The following is a 17457-nucleotide window of genomic DNA, read 5'->3' on the forward strand; positions in this document are numbered from 1 at the left end:
CATTTCCGTCCATCAACTCTTTCGAAATCCTCATTCAACTTTCTGCCAGTCGTAACTCGTCTCATTCATTCCACGAGTTTTGAACAATATTTGACGGTGTGTTACGCTTATGTCTTCTCCAACTTTCTTTTTACCATTTGCTTTTTCCCTAACCTTGGTGGAAATTGGTGTAGGGACCTCGTCTTCAACCGAGTGAGTGTATGATTGAGAGTTTGATTGAGCTTTTGTTTGATTGGTATTTGATGATCATATGATTCCAAGCCATGTAATTTGCGAAATCTTCGGGTGATATTTGAGTTTGTGGTAATGATTGGCGCGTGACACCAAATGAAGTAGGCGTAGTTGGATGATTTTGTTGTGGATAACTTTCGTTAAATTGAGGCTAGTTCCAATTGTTACCGAAAGCGTTGTTTAGATTGTACTGTAGTTTGGATGTTTTGGATTGTTTGAGTTTGGATTCATGATTAAAATGATAAAAACATAGTACTAGTATATTTGATTGAGAGAACAAAAGTATGGTTGAAAGTGTGAAATAAGAAGTAAAATATAAGTTGTATTTATAGGAATAAAAAAAAAGTAAAAACTAGTCGTTTAACGGCTATAAATTCAAAACAAAAGTTCAAACGGTCGAATTTTTCCAGCCTCCATTGCTCGACTTCGAAAACTGACGGCTAGATAGATGCCGGCCAAGTGTCGATCCCGGAGTCGGTGAGTGGCGACAGCGAAAAGGGACGAGTTGCACCGTGTGGTTTCACCCACCAAAAAAGAATACTAATTGTCACATAGGACCACATTCTTGTGGCTCACAAACTGTTTTACGCGCATCCTAAAATGATAGTCACGGGATACGAATATCCAAAATGGGACGGCTAAAACCGTAAAAGGGAAAAAGGGGTCAAGTGCTTGTGGGCCAAATGATTCATGGGTCATGATCATGTAAGGGTGGGAGCATCAAAAACACAAAATCAACGCGTTTTACTAATCTTTTACTCATTCCTTAAAAAAGCCTAAAACTTTGACTAATACGTAAATTAGTCCGCAATAGGTGTAATAGATAGTGACATATTTGGGTACATAGGCCTACCATTTCTTCACAACTTGACATGAAAAAAGATTGTAGTTCAACGAATGAATTTAGCTTTTGCTAAAGATGATGGACAAAATATACACGACACATAAGTGATGATAGCCACATGTATGGAGATTGGAAATGGGAATATTATTAGTCGCTTTACGTGTATCTTCTTACAACAAATAGGCTTACGTGTACATGGTACCATTGCATATTATGATAAGGGGGTAACATTGAAGCAAAAGATTCAAATCCTAAAATAAGATCACAAGTTTAATAGGGAGATTACACTAACATTAAGTACAACTAAAGATACATTTCATCAGGGCCGTATCAACAATATAAAGACAACAATATAAAGACCCTAGACAAAAATAAAAATGATACCACGTATACGTTAAAATTTTTTACTTACGCATAAAAAAATAATACTTCAATTTATCTATTTATTTACTTACATTGTATTTAACTATTAAAAACAAGTATTTTAACTTTAATTGACAATATTTTATTTGCTTTAATTAAATATATTAAGAAAAATACTCCGTATTTACATATTCAAAATTTTGAACCCTAAGCGGTTGTATATCTTGTCTATGCTCAAAGACACATGTGTCTTTCATCATATTAGACAAGTGAGCACAAAAACAACTTTTTTTTTTTTTTTTAATAGCAATTTGGGATCACTCAGGGGTGCTAAATCACCCACGCGTTCATCCCGCAGTTGCACAACCCACCTCATCTGATGTACAGGAAAAAACTCGGCCAATCCGAGCTATGGACGGTAACCCCCTCCCTCACACTGTTAAGTAGCAAAAATCTAAGTGAGACTATAACTTAGACACTACAACTCTGCAAGAAAATAATTCATAAGACATGTTGGTTGTGATTCTAAAACTTGTAATTACAATTACAACTATAAACAAAAATAAGGTATGAGAAAGATCACAAATTTCAAACCAATAAGATCCAAAGAAGTATTTCTATTACCATAGAGAATGAACTACAGTATGAAGAAAGAGTTGGGGATAAACACCAAATGTACATAACAGGAGATTCAGATGTGTGCATAATGATCCCCAAACTAGATCTCATAAATTTATATAAAAAAGCTCTCTTTAAATCTTGTTCATAGGAAAAAGAGAGCAGAACAAAATTAAAAGACGACTACTTTAACTAAAAAACATAAACAACGCAATCGAAACGACCTCAGTGACAAACAATGAAACCACAACAACCTTTGTTTCTCTCAAGCACAAACATAAGACCACTGTTCATCGTCACCGGAAACTGCATCAGCTCCTCCGGCAGTAAAATCCTCATCAGAACAGTAATAGTACCCACTCTTCCCATTTGCACCCGCAACAGCAGTCAAACAGCACGAATCACCTACACTCAGGTACGGCATGTTATGGAACGACTGCGCGATTCCACTCGCAATGATATCGCCACCTGGCCCACCTAAATCAGCTTCTTCATGAACATACTCTTCAATTCTATGCATAATTGTCTCAAACATAATCTCCGGCTCATGGTGCATCGAACGAAGAACATCACTGCACGAAGGGCCCGGCACAGCTCTGGTAACTGCAAACCCAAACGGACCATCACTCTGAGACACACGAACCACACTAGGACCACCGAACAGATTATGAACACCCCCAAGTGCTTCCTGATAAGCCCCTCCCAAAAACATCCCTAAATAGTATTTCATCCCGTTTTCGCCCTCCAATTCATGAAGCGGTAAGCTCGTTTCACCTCCGATAAAATTGTCAATCTTTCCATCACTATCACAAGTTAAATCAGACAAAATCCCCCTTTTCGTTGGATATTGTTCAAGACGATGAATTGGTAAGATAGGAAACAACTGTCCTATACCCCAGAAATCGGGCACCGATGTGAAAACCGAAAAGTTAACATGATACGTGCTGACATCATTAGCTACCCCAATTTCCTTAGCGACTAAATCACACAAACCATCAGTAGCAGCCAACTGTTCAATATCCAACAACCCATCTTTAAACTTTTCAACACATTTCTGTTTCATTTGATCAGCATAAGCCAAACAAGCTTCATAATCACCCTTAACAGCACACTGTAACACGTTATGGTAGTCCAAACGAGCGTCTTCAGGTAACCGCTCAACGAAATGCTGGACTTCAAATGATGACATGGCGGGAACCGTATACTTGCTGGACGAAACAGCCTCAAATATCAGAATCGAATGATGCGAGACAATAGCACGCCCACTTTCGCTGCAAATAACAGGATGATTTACAGAGTTCCTATCACAAACAAACTTAACCGCCTGAACAACCGCCATTGCATACTCTTCTAACCCATAACCAACGGAAATATCAGAATTAGTTGATTTCGAACCGTCGTAATCAATCCCAAGTCCACCGCCTATATCGATAACTTTCATTGAAGCACCTAATCGAACTAACTCACAATAAATCTGTGCAGCTTCACCAACACCATCAGCCAGTAAGGCTGTAGTAGGGATCTGTGATCCAATATGAAAATGCAACAACTGAAAGCAATCTATCATACCACATTGTTCAAGCTTTTTCACAACACGCAGAATTTGCGTTGTCGTGAGTCCGAATTTCCCTTTTTCGCCCGAAGTGGATCCAAAATGACCCGAATGTTTCGTCCGGAGTTTAGCGCGTACGCCAATAACCGGACGAACACCTAACTTGATACTTACATCAATCACAGAATCCAATTCTTCTTCTTGTTCGAGAACAATTACCGTATTTAACGAAAGCTTTCGTGCGATTAAAGCTAACGAAATATATTCAGCATCTTTAAAACCGTTACAAATTAATAGTGAATCGGAACTACCTTTGCAGAGAGCGCTCATGGCTAGAAGGAGCTCTGGTTTGGATCCGGCTTCCAACCCGAACCTAAATTCGGATCCAAATTTCACAATATCCTCAACAACGAATCGGTCCTGATTGCATTTCACCGGATAAACACCTTGATAATGAGAATCGTAACTTTGAGATTTAACGGCGAAATTAAACGCCGTTTGAAGGCATTCTAGTCTGTCTTTCAAAACGTCCGGGAACCGGACGATTAACGGCAGCTGGAGGCCTAAGCCGCCGGTGGATTTCGAATCAGAGGCTTTTTTCACAACTTTCAATAGATCAATCTCCTGGTGGTCCATTGTACGGTCACCGTGTGGACGGACGGTGACGTTACCGGAGGAATTAACCGAAAAATACGGCGCTCCCCAGCCGTCGACGTTGTACAGCTGGTTAGAATGATCCGGTGACCAATGAGCGTTGGCGGCCGGAATTACGTCGGAAAATATCTCCGGCTCGGGGAGAGAAAGTGCGGCCATGGCCGAATCAACGGAAAGCGCTAAAGCAGGCATCTCCGATCGATTGATTTTTGGTTAACAGGGGGTTAAAATGAAAAAATGAAAGAATTATAAGGACTAAAATTGACAGAGTTTGTAAAGGTAGGGGGCTTTACAACCCGCCGAGGCCGGAGCCCCGGCTACCCCCTCAAAAGAAGCAGAAGGAGATCGGAATCAAAGGAGAAACAAACCCTAGCCTTTTAATCCACACAAATATCCCCACAACTAACGCTCAGAAGATGAAATTAAAAAGTTTTGATTAAAATTATTGGGTTTAGAAACTAACGGCGTCAGGGAATTTAATGGATATGACCTGATTCCACCATGCAGAATGGAGAGGAGGTGACGGAGACCTAACGGCGAGGGAGATTTTTATTTTTTATTTAGAGATAAAAAAGAGAGAGAAATGGGATTCAGAAATTGAAGTGGGCGAGAATTGCATGGGAGTTGATGGGCATTTATATAGAAAGCCGTTTTTATTGATTTAGGCAAAGGAGCTCCTGCTCCACCTTTTAATTTTTGTATTTTATTTTTCGTAAAAAAATTTATTTCGGAGAATTTCAAGTCATCAAGTCAATGATAAAAGAAAAATGAGCGCTTCGTTAATGGGAATTCGAGAAATTTACTAGTATTTGCATTTTAAAATTGACTTTCTTTTTCGATGGGTGCAAAAATTAGTTTCTCAACATGCGATGATTATAGAAAAAAACTTTATAATCATGAATAATTGTATACATGAATAATAATTTATGGTACATGAATAATTGTATACATCTCACCCCTTTTATACTTCTCATTTATGAGATTGAGTTTTGTTATTGTTATTGTTGTTGTTGCATTTCAAAAATATAAATTTTATGTTTGGTTGGAGAATTTTAAATTAGTAGGGATTTTAAAATTTTATAAATGTAAGATTTGAAAATCCTTTATACATGTGAAGGATTTAGAAAACCTATGTTTCTCATTCATCACGTTTACGTTTACGAATTATGTTTACGTTTTACAGTTTACGTTTCATGGTTAACGTTTTACGTTTATGCTTTACGTTTACGTTTTATGTTTTACGTTTTACATGTACATTGTACTATTTACGTTTTACGGTAACGATTTTGGTTCACGTTTTACATTTACCTTTTACGTTTTAAGTTTTGCGTTTACGATTTACGCTATATGTTTCGTGTTTACATTTTTCGATTTACGATTTACAATTTACGTTTTACGGCATACGCTTTACGTTTTTACAGTTTATGTTTTACTTTTTATATTTCTGTTTGCGTTTTACAAATTCCGAAAATTCAAATTCTCGAACCATACGCATGATAGGATTCAAAATCTCATGAGATGTCAAATCATGTGATTTTAAATTCTCGAACCAAACGCCACATCGAGTATTATTTAAAAAAGAGTATGCCTTTTTCAAAACAATTGTTATAACACTACTTTGTGACGAACAGAAGTTTGTTAGCATCGACTTCAATTTTATCGTCTGAATATTTCATATTTCAAAATTGTTGTTTTTTTTTAATAAAAAAAATGAAGTAAAGTTATTTTATACCTTTAAATTATAAATGTAAGATAAAAAAAATGGTAAAAATGTGTGATCAATCAAAATGAATATTTTAACTGCGTTGAAAAAGTATTACTAAAGGTTATATGTATGAAAATTAGAAGTTGATAAGCTTATGATGGCAGAAGGATTTTCAGATTTCAATATCCAATACGTTGGTGGACTATGGATTTGGATTCAGTTTAATTCCGAAACGAGTTTAAATGCGTTTAGAGATAACATAAACCTCATGGTTTTATTTGACGTTGTGAAAGATGCAGTGGAAGATTTCATTGTCGATGAGAGGGTTGTATGGTTAGAGATTTCGGGAATGTCGATGAATGCATGGGGAACGAGTGCCTTTAAGAAGGTTGCTAATCTTTTCGGTCGGTTCTTATTTTTTGAATCCAATAAGAAAGTTCCTGTCTCTTTGGGGAGAGTTTGTGTTGCAACTAAAAACAAAAATCATATAGCTACTAAAGAAGTCATTGGAATTAAAGGAAAGGATGTAGAGGTTGATATAAATGAAGTGGCCACGTGGACGTTTGATATCGACTCCACTATTAGTTCCAATGTAAGTGACGAACAAGATATTGGTAGTCATGTTGGTACAGATGAAACTAATGGTAGCGACTCTGAAAGTGTTGACATTAATAGTGCCACTTTTGATCACCTAAAAGAATTCAAAGGTATCAACACATATGAAGGTGAAACGTCGTTTTCGTCTGTTAATAATGAGAATCATAATGGTACGGGGCAGACTGTTGAAGAAAAGTCCCAGTCGATACCTACTGTTAGTGCAATGCCAAACGGTAATATCCATCATAGTAATGGGACGAGTGGTAGTAAACCGTACCCACCTGGTTTTACTTCTATTTTTAATGAAAGAAGAGCTCAAGAAGTTTCTCATGAATCGATTAATTGTTACACGTCCTTGAAAGGTATTGACGGGGCTAAAGTCGATGATCATCCTTTAAGCAATAGCAGTTCGTTTGAGGATATATTTGGCATTGGTGATTTACTTGGGTACAATGTAAAAGGTTGTCACAATTTATTGAATCGAAAAGACGAAAGGTTATGGTTTTAAATGAAGCTCCTATCCTTAAATAGTTGCGGTTCCAAACTTCAAGTGAAACGTCAATGGATCAGGGAATTATGTTCGTCTTTAAACATCCAATTCCTTGGTTTACAAGAATCGAAAATGACTAGATTGAGAATGACACGATTAAGGTCATTATGGGGAAACCATAACTTCGACTATGTTGTTAGCATGGCTCGAGGTTTTTCAGGTGGTATTATTTCTTTATGGGATCCAAATACGTTCATTAGAAGCGATATATGGTGTGATGTGAACTTTGTTATCGTTAAGGGGAGATGGGTTGCTAAAAATATCGAGGTGTTCATGGTTAATGTTTATGCCCCGCAAAACGTGAACGACAAAGCCTCTTTGTGGCAGAGACTCTCGAATTTTATGTCTAATAATGAAGGAATGTTCGCTTTATTTGGCGATTGGAATGCGGTGAGATATGAAAGCGAAAGGTGTGGCTCAGATTTTTGCCCGATTGATGCTCGTTTTTTCAATGATTTCATAGAGGATAATGCGTTATACGAACTTCCTCTTGGCGGCCTTATATACACGTGGTGTAACAAGGCGGGCAGTAAGCTTAGTAAACTTGATCGTATTTTTTTTTCTAACAATGTTATCCAAATTGTTGATGATTTTACAGGCACGGTTCTCCCACGCGGTTTTTTCGGATCATTCCCCGATTTTATTGTCTCAAGACACGATCGATTTTGGGCCTAAGTATTTTAAAATTTTTGCCTCTTGGTTTTCAAGGAACGATTTTAAAGATTTTGTTAAACTAACATGGGATGAAATTAATATTGTTCATCTGTACTCCAATATCACTTATAAACTCAGACTTTTAAAGGCTAAGTTGAAAAATTGGATACATGCTACTAGAACATCAGAAGCCAAATCTTTGTTTGACGTGGAGAAGCAAATAGTCGAGCTTGATGTTCTCATCGATTCTGGACAGCCCACTGACGACATTATTACAAATCGAAATACTTTATTCTTGAAAAAAGAAGAGCTCATTAAATTGTCCGGTTTCGATAAAATGCAAAAAGCAAGAATTAAATGGGATGTCGAGGGTGACTAAAATTCCAAGTTTTTTCATTGCTCGTTGAAACACAAACGTCGCAAACAAACAATAAATGGTTTGATGGTTGATGGTAATTGGGTAGTTGAACCGAACGTGATAAAGAATTTGTTTTTTGAGTACTACAAAAACAAATTTGAAAATGTTGATTCAGGAGCAGATTTTAACTCGATCGTTCCAAATTATGTCCTTTCTGAGTCGGAAGCTGAATTTTTAGAACGAGAAGTTGATAATGAGGAAATTAAAAGAGCCGTGTGGGATTGTAGTAGTACAAAAGCTCCTGGTCCGGATGGTTTTTCATTCCAATTTATCAAAGATTTTTGGGACATTTTACAAGCTGATTTATGTAGAGATATTCGTTGTTTTTTCAGCACGGGTATTCTTCCAACTGGGGCGAATTCAGCCTTTTTTTCACTCATCCCGAAAGTTAAAAACCCTGTGCTTATTTTCGAGTTTAGACCGATCTCGTAGGTCGGTTTATTTTACAAGATTGTCACCAAGATTTTCACTAACATGTTACTTGTTGTCATTGATAAAATTGTTAGTCCTGTTCAGTCTGCTTTTATTTCAGGTCGTCAGATGCTCGATGGCCTGATTATGCTTAGTGAGATTATGTCTTGGTTCAAGAAGACCAAAAGGAAGATGCTTTTATTCAAAGTGGACTTCGAGAAGGCGTACGATACTGTAAGTTGGAAGTATTTATTATTCTTATTACGCAGTTTTGGTTTCGGTGCCAATTGGTGAAGGTGGATTATTGGTTGTCTTAGCACGGCTCGAACCTCAGTTTTAGTAAATGGTAGTCCGACCTGGGAATTTCCTCTTGAAAGAGGTCTTAGACAAAGAGACCCGTTAAGCCCGTTTTTATTCATAATGGTTATGGAAGGTCTACATTTATCTCTTTCCCGCGCTATGGAAAGAAACATTATTCGTGGTATTAAAGTGGGAAATGAAGCAATTCATCTTTCTCATTTTATGTATGCGGATGACGTTATTATTTTTTCAGAATGGAGCAGAAGAGACCTTCACAATATTATCCAAATTCTGGAGATTTTTCATCTTGTTTCAGGTTTAAAGATAAATTTGGTCAAATCTCATGTATTTGGTATAGGGGTCGAAGACGATGAGGTTGATTCTTTTGCCAATGCGGTTGGTTGTCGTACAGGATCGTTTCCGACTACTTATCTCGATGTTCCGATTGGTGCTAATATGATTTTATTAAAAAATTGGGAGCCTCTTATTAATAAATATAAAGCTAGACTTTCATCTTGGAAAGCTAGTTTGATTTCGTCAGGAGGTAGATTAACACTCATCAAATCAGTAATGGGTAGTCTTGGCATTTATTTTATGTCTTTATTTAAATGCCCCGAAATTGTTATGAAACAATTGGAGGCCATTCGTGCTAGATTCTTTTGGGGAGGTAATGCTTCCAATAAGAAAATGGCATGGGTTAAGTGGAAGTCTATTTTAGCATCCTACGAAAAAGGGGGGTTGAACGTTGGTAGTTTGAAAGCGTTTAATATTGCCCTTCTTCAGAAATGGAGATGGAGATATCTCGTGCATCCGGGTGATCTTTGGGTCTCTGTTATTCAAGCTATTCATGGTAATCGATTTGACAAAGTAAATGTTTCGTCTCATAGTACTTGGTCTACGCTGGTCACGACTTGCAATGATTCCGTCTCGAATGGTTTTTTACCAAATGATGCGTTTTTTATGAAGGTGGGTAATGGTAGTTCGGTTCGTTTTTGGTTCGATACTTGGTGCGGTAATTCTAGTTTATTTACTCGTTTCAATCGTTTATTTCACCTCGATTTAAACCAACAAGACACTATCGCTAATAAATGGTGTAACGGAGAATGGGTTTGGACTTGGTCTCGATCTAACATGGGTGGCCGAAACAGCGTTTTGTTCGAGGAGCTGAAGTCGTTGGTGTCTCAGTTTCATGCTGTTGATCGCGATGATTATTGGACGTTCAGTATTTCATCTGATGGTTTGTTCTCGGTAAAAGTGGCGAGGGATTACATAGACCACATCAAGTTACCTTCGTCTTGTGTGGCCACTGTATGGTTTAAATTTATTCCTAGAAAAGTGAACATTTTTTTGTGGCGTTTAAGTCGAGATGCTCTTCCCCTTCGTTGGAATCTATCCGCGAAAGGAATTGATATTAGTTCCATTGTGTGCCCAGTATGTAACAATGGGATTGAAAATGTCGATCATCTGTTCTTTAGTTGTTCGGTAGCTAAGGAGATTTGGATCAAGATTCGTGTTTGGTTAAATTGTAACATGCCTTCTTTCGGTTCGTGGGAGTCGTTTCTTAGTTGGATTGAAGGTTTCCGAATTGGCAAGATCAACAAGAATCGGATTATCGGGATAGTAGCTACTTTATTATGGGTCATTTGGTACTTTCGGAACGGTTTAGTTTTTAATGATTCTTTTTGTAATAGATGTAGCTTATTTGATGTTATTAGATCTTTATCTTTTTGTTGGATTAAAAGTAGAGGCCATTTAGTTTCTGATTGGAAATTGTGGTTGTCTACTCCCTTGTAATATCCTTTAGTGCCTTGCTAAGGATCATTTTCTCATAAATGTTGTGTTGTTTGCCGTTAAAAAAAAAATAGAAGTTGATAAACTTATTTGTTGAGTTCAATTCATATGCTTAAGGGCGTATTTGATGATTAGCTTATATTAACTTATTTATTTATTGGATTTTATTGTTGCTTTTGTTTTGAGCGTGTGTTTTTATACTGGTTCATATTTGTGTTAACATAGTCTAGTTTTTGTTTGGTTTGCGGTTTATTTTCGTTAAATTGAGGCTCAGAATAGATAGGTATAGCTTGTTTGTTGTTTTCCAGATACGGGCCTCTTCGGTATCCCGTTGTATCATTCGGTAGATGGCGTTTTCTTTTGAAAAATGTTTTCGTTTATATATGCATTTTTCGTTATTGTGACGAATACTAAACTCATTTATCATAAGCTAAAGCTAATAGTTTGGGTGACAAAATATTTAGAGCTTATTAAAAAGATAGGCAATACAAAAATAAGATACTAGAAATATCTATTAAAACAAGCTCCTAACTTATGAAATAAGGAATTACATAGTTACCTTTAATATATTTATTTATTGCCTGTTTTAGCCAAATTACAACTATAATCATTCGGCTACAACTTCTTTGTCAAACTATTATAAAAGAATAAGCTACAACTTCCCGTCTCAAAACTAAACGTAACTCCACCTCTAATTATAAGTTACAACTCCGGCTTTAACTATAAGTTACAACTCCAGCTTCAGCTCCAGCTCCAGCTCCAGTTTGAAGTACGTGCTCCAAATTCAGTTAGGGTGTGTTTGATAATACTGAATGATTAAGCGTTGAATAATTCTTAATCTGGGCGATTCAAAGGTTTTAAATGAAGTTGCTTCTGAATGACAATAAATGTTCGATTATCATTTGAATCTAAAGGTACGTTTGTTTATATTTTAATTGAATGTTTCAGTGGTGAATTCTGAATCATTCAACATTTAGTGTTATTTTCTGACTTCTGAATGACTAATGATACTTCAGCATTCAGTGATGAACCATTCAGAGTTGAAACACTCTCTTAACCATTAAGCACATGAATTTTTGTAATATTCTACCCAAATTATATCTGAAACACTTAATAAACAAATATATTGAATTTTTATTCATCTTACATGCCAATAAAATAATTTACTCATTTCATATCGTCCATTCAAAATCAATCGCGAGTGTATGTGATGACCCGTGGGGTCACACGACCCCACTAATTTGAAATTTTCTAGTAGAAAATATTCTTTCAATTGTATATGACATCACTAAAATTAACTATAGGACACGAATAAATCTAACTACTCGGACTCTATATTTTTTCCAAATTTGTAGTTTTTTAAAGGTAAACAACCATTAAAATAGTATTCAAATATATAATTAGTACAAGAATTTTTTTTTAGAATCCCGTTGAGTTCTAATTCTAGAATTGTCACTCTTCAAAATTATTATTAAACACCTTATTTTTATTCACAATCAAATTTATTTATAGACTTTAAATCATTAGATTATAAATCATTCAATAATTCACAGTTTTATCGAATGAAGCCTTAACTTTATCGACCACCCCTTATTAAAAGAGAAAATAGATTATAAAAAAAATGACCGAATCCTTTTGTACATACAAAAAAAAAATTCTATTAAAAGAGAAAATAGATTATAAAAAAATGACCGAATCCTTTTGTACATACAAAAAAACAAATTCATTGATCGGTAGGAGATTGACACGCAAATCCAATTAAAAATGAAATATACGGAGTAATTTACATATTTCCTGGGGGAGGTGGTCGTTGGGGATCGTTTTTACGGAATTTAATCAACCTCGTGTTGCACAGTGGGCCAATGGACACTCTCCAAGGCTCTTCCTACTTTTGATTTATCGGGATAAATCTTTTATATGTTGCAAGACTTTATTTATATACTCCCTCCATCCCACCACAAATGTTCACTTACTTTTTCACACAGTTTTAAGAAATTTCACTAACTTCATTATCCACCAATCAGAAATTTTTTCTCTCCAGAATAACCTCTTCTCATTTGTTGAAATATAAAGTGGACACTTAAAATGAGACATCCCAAAATAAAAATGTGGACACTTGTGGTAGAACGGAGATAATCGAATATACTGAATATACAATAAAACTTTCTAACAAACTCTACAGGAAAAGAGCAGGAAGGTCACCTCAAATTTCAACAATGATTCAACCACTGGAATCAAGCCACGTGGAGCATCACTCTAGTTGGTCTTCGATTTGAGTTTGATCTACAAAGTTCGAATTCCATTTTGTGTTGTAGATATTAAAGGAAAATAAAGCATACAAAAAATAATTTTATTTTATTTATATAATTCAATCCTGTCATGAATAGTCCTAAGGAATACGTTTAGTATTATCCTATAATTAATAGCTAATAGTAATAGTGGCTTCCTTGATTTATAAGTATTGATCGTACCTTTTCTCCTCGCATATACTCTCAAATTGTCCCTCTATTGCTTCCAAGTTTTTATCCGATCGGCATCTTACCGGATGTCAAGAAACTATGTCTTCGTACCCATAAATCTCAAGCCTCTTCTTCACTTGCTTCCTCTGTCTTCCGACGTTGGTTCATGTTTAAGCCACCACCACCGGATCTTGGGGCGACAAATATACAGTGACGGATTTAGAAAGTTCAATCACTAGAGGCATAAAAAATTTATAACCACAAGTTGTAAAATTATTAAAGCAGTTCAAAACAACATCATTACACGTTGACATAATCAAAACGTTCAAAACTATCTCATACATCTCTTTATATTACATGTACATCTCTTACACTTACGTGTGCATAGGGGTGTGCACCATTTGATTTCAAACCGAATAAATTGAATATCGAATCGAATTCAACCCAAAAAAACCAAACTGAATTTTTAAACGGTTTTCGGATCGATCGAAACCGAAACCGCATTCGTAATTCGGTTTGTGGTTTGGTTTCGGTTTTGAAAATTTTAAATTCGGGTTAACCGAAAACCGAATTAAAAAGGAATTCAAATTAATAACATATTAAAACATATTTATATTTATAATATTTATATTTATATCGTTTTTAATGTATTATTTTATTTTTATTAAACAACAAACATGTTATATACTCTGTATACTTAAATTAATTTAACAATCGTTATTCCTAATTTATATGTAAGTAATTACGCTGGTTAGAATTTTTTTTTTTTTAGCGATTTTCGGTTTTAACCAAAACCAAACCAAACCAAAATCAAATTTGGTTATCGGTTCAATTTTGGTTTCGGTTTTCATATTTGAATTTGGTTTCGGTTTTCATATTTGAATTTGGTTTCAGTTTGGTTTTCGGTTTTGATTTTATAAGTTTCAAAACCGAAAAAACCAAACCGAATAAATCGAAAAATCAAAAACCGAACCGATGAACACATCTACATGTGCATATCTCTTATACTTGTGTACATATCTCTTTAGAGATATTACTTTGTTACAAAAAACATGTGTATCGGCAGGGACATGTTAGCCCTGTGTTGACTTTGTCAACCCATCCAGCGGTCCCCCGTAGCCCACTGGAGCCTAGCGAAACACTATCACCAAATGCCCCTACAGCATGTCAGGAACGAGAATCGAACCTGCATCGTTATTGTTACAATCTTTACATGCGTGGGGTCTAGGGATCATTTGAGCCGGGTACCACTGAAGCAATGCTTCGTTGGTTTTAGAGATATTACATACCGTATGAACATTTTAATGCTCTAGGTGAAATAATCCAAAAGTGCGCCTATATACTTTATTAAAGCAAAAGACATACTCCCTCCGTCCTATTTAAACTGTTCGTCTTTTCATTTTTGGATGTCTCATTTCAAATGTATATTTTAAATTTCAACCAATCAAAAAAGGTTATTCTGAAGAGAGAATATTTCTTATTGGTGGAGAATGAAGTGAGATCTATTAAAAACTGTGTACAAAAAGTAAATGAACACTTGTAATGAGACTAGAATACAATTTATAAAGGTTTAAAATTTGTTAAATTTAGACTCTTTTTATGAACACGCAAGTAATGTCATTTACTAATGAAAGTTACACGATATTGAAAAAATAGTATCTATTATAGATTTTTAACAATAATAAATTGATGCTGTTTGAAATTTATATAAAAATGATATGATTTACATGTAGTAAACAAAATATTTATTATACCTATATTCTAAATGGCATAGGAAAAGTGAATAGTCCACTTTCTAAATCTCACAAAATTACACTAAAGTTTTACCTCTTTACACTTCAAACACATAACATTACACTAAAGTTTTACCTCTTCACACTTTAACCACATAACTTCCAATTGTAAAAAAAGGTAACACCATCTTTTCACCACCCCCATCTTCCACACCCTTCCACACCCTTCTTAAAATACTTTACCCACACTCACCTTCCAAAACTCTCTCTTCCTCCTCAAAAAATTCCTCCCACGCCTGCTAAACATTACATTCCATGGTTTCATGTTTAAACTCTAACTACGTTTTTTGCAATTACATGCCTTTAGCACGAACGTTGCTGGGTTGGAATTCTGCTGATGGATTTACTTCAGGGTCTCTTCCATCGACGCTTTCTTCTGCAGCAATCGTTATCACCATCGTTGTCGCCGTCTTCGCCTCCACCTTCCTCGCCATCTTCGTCAAACCAAAGAGAGGGAAAAAAAAATTCCCTTCGACCTCGATGAACTCAGGTATGTTTCTTCTTTCTGATTTTTTAAATGGCATAGGAAAAGTGAATAGTCCACTTTCTAAATCTCACAAAATTACACTAAAGTTTTACCTCTTTACACTTCAAACACATAACATTACACTAAAGTTTTACCTCTTCACACTTCAACCACATAACTTCCAATTGTAAAAAAAGGTAACACCATCTTTTCACCACCCCATCTTCCACACCCTTCTTAAAATACTTTACCCACACTCACATTCCAAAACTCTCTCTTCCTCCTCAAAAAATTCCTCCCACGCCTGCTAAACATTACATTCCATGGTTTCATGTTTAAACTCTAACTACGTTTTTTGCAATTACATGCCTTTAGCACGAACGTTGCTGGGTTGGAATTCTGCTGATGGATTTACTTCAGGGTCTCTTCCATCGACGCTTTCTTCTGCAGCAATCGTTATCACCATCGTTGTCGCCGTCTTCGCCTCCACCTTCCTCGCCATCTTCGTCAAACCAAAGAGAGGAAAAAAAAATTCCCTTCGACCTCTATGAACTCAGGTATGTTTCTTCTTTCTGATTTCGTCCTATTTTGCCTCATCCACCGGTACCACAATCTTTCACCCTCATCTGTTTTTCTGATTTCGATTTTTCATAGAATCAAATGAGGATTTCAATCAAAAATTAGGTTCTCAGGCGATGAACCTTCGTCCGCTTAAATTCCAATTGTTTATAGTTCGTGGAATGGATCTACGATATTAATTGTGATTTCGATTTCCTAATAGTTTTATTTATTTATTTATTTATTTTTCAATTTTCAGAATCTACTAATAAAGAATCGACTAATGGTTATGGATGCAATATATTATGGGACTGATAACGATAATAAATCCTACGAAATTTGTAAATCAACGTCTTCCTGTTGTGTCCGACAAAAAAAAAGGTACGTCTCACGGCTGTTATTCCATTTTTTTTTTCTTGCTATTTTTATTAAACACAATCATGTTATATATTGCTGATTAAGTATTAGTTTCTGAAAGAGATAATTTATATGTAACCGTCAAGTGATTTAGTTACTGTATGAAAGCATCAATCTAACTCATTACTTTTTGTCTCTCAGGTTCTTCTTGCTGATTTTCGAGGTCTAATTTAACGGGCAGAACAACCATCCGCATAAAATGGTATATCTTTAATTTGTTGTGTTAATTCTGGAAGTATAATTTGTTTATATTTGTTTGTCTACTTATTATAGCTTCAGAGATATAGAGATCAGATTAAGACATGGATACAATCCAGTGAGATCAAGGATAAAAAGGTATTTTCCATTCTCTACTTCATTATTATTTGTTTTACTTGAAATTTTGAGTTTACAAATGTAGCAGCTATTTTTATTGGATAGTTGTACTTTACTTCATTACTATATTCCTTATTGACATCAGGTTTTGCTTCCTCATACATGTTGACGTAGTTTAGTGCTTCTTATGACCATGCTTTGATGGAAGCTCGAAAGGAGAAAGACAAAAGCTTTTTCAAAGGAAGGCTTGGGAAAGCAGCCCAAAAAGGTGTACCTATTACTTTATTTTCCATCACAATGCAAGGATCTATATATACGTATACTATTGATGACTTGCAAATCCGTCGCAACGCAAGGGTTGCACCACTAGTTTTTACTATTTCGAAAGGTTGAGCTATTTTTCTTGGAAATATTGATAACTTCGTCTATTTCCAAAAATAGAATGAGCGATAAACATAAGGGTTAATTTGCACACCTATAATATATGTAAGGTTATCAATGAAAACATATGATAAAATTACACAAATTACCGTCTTTCCTATTTGAATTCACATCCTCCATTAAACTTTTATAACTTCAGTGGTGATCTAATTTTTTTTCTAGATAATGTCATTAGTTAAACCTCTAAAAATTTTTGCACTACATAACTCATTAGTGGTAGCACGTGCTATCAGGGGCGGAGCCAGGAATAATGATTAGGGGTGGCTTAATTTTCTTTGAAACAAAACGTTAAATAAATGTTGATTTTTTTCTAACGACAA

The 17457-nt window shown here is 35.5% G+C and overlaps 2 protein-coding genes across 2 annotated transcripts; one reads left to right on the plus strand and one right to left on the minus strand.

The window, feature by feature from the left end:
* Positions 1 to 2261: 2261 nt before the first annotated feature.
* Positions 2262 to 4865, minus strand: LOC139846570 (arginine decarboxylase-like). The gene has a single exon (XM_071836048.1). It carries the CDS (start codon positions 4452 to 4454, stop codon positions 2322 to 2324), a length of 2133 nt encoding a protein of 710 aa, XP_071692149.1. The 5' UTR covers positions 4455 to 4865; the 3' UTR covers positions 2262 to 2321.
* A 2321-nt stretch (positions 4866 to 7186) lies between these two features.
* Positions 7187 to 8618, plus strand: LOC139849537 (uncharacterized). The gene is made up of 3 exons (XM_071839183.1): positions 7187 to 7730; positions 7837 to 8139; positions 8233 to 8618. The coding sequence occupies exons 1-3, from the start codon at positions 7187 to 7189 to the stop codon at positions 8616 to 8618; spliced, it is 1233 nt and encodes a 410-aa protein (XP_071695284.1).
* The last annotated feature ends 8839 nt before the right edge of the window (positions 8619 to 17457 follow it).

Source organism: Rutidosis leptorrhynchoides, chromosome 5 (assembly GCF_046630445.1).
Source record: "Rutidosis leptorrhynchoides isolate AG116_Rl617_1_P2 chromosome 5, CSIRO_AGI_Rlap_v1, whole genome shotgun sequence".
Taxonomy (NCBI): Eukaryota; Viridiplantae; Streptophyta; class Magnoliopsida; order Asterales; family Asteraceae; genus Rutidosis; species Rutidosis leptorrhynchoides.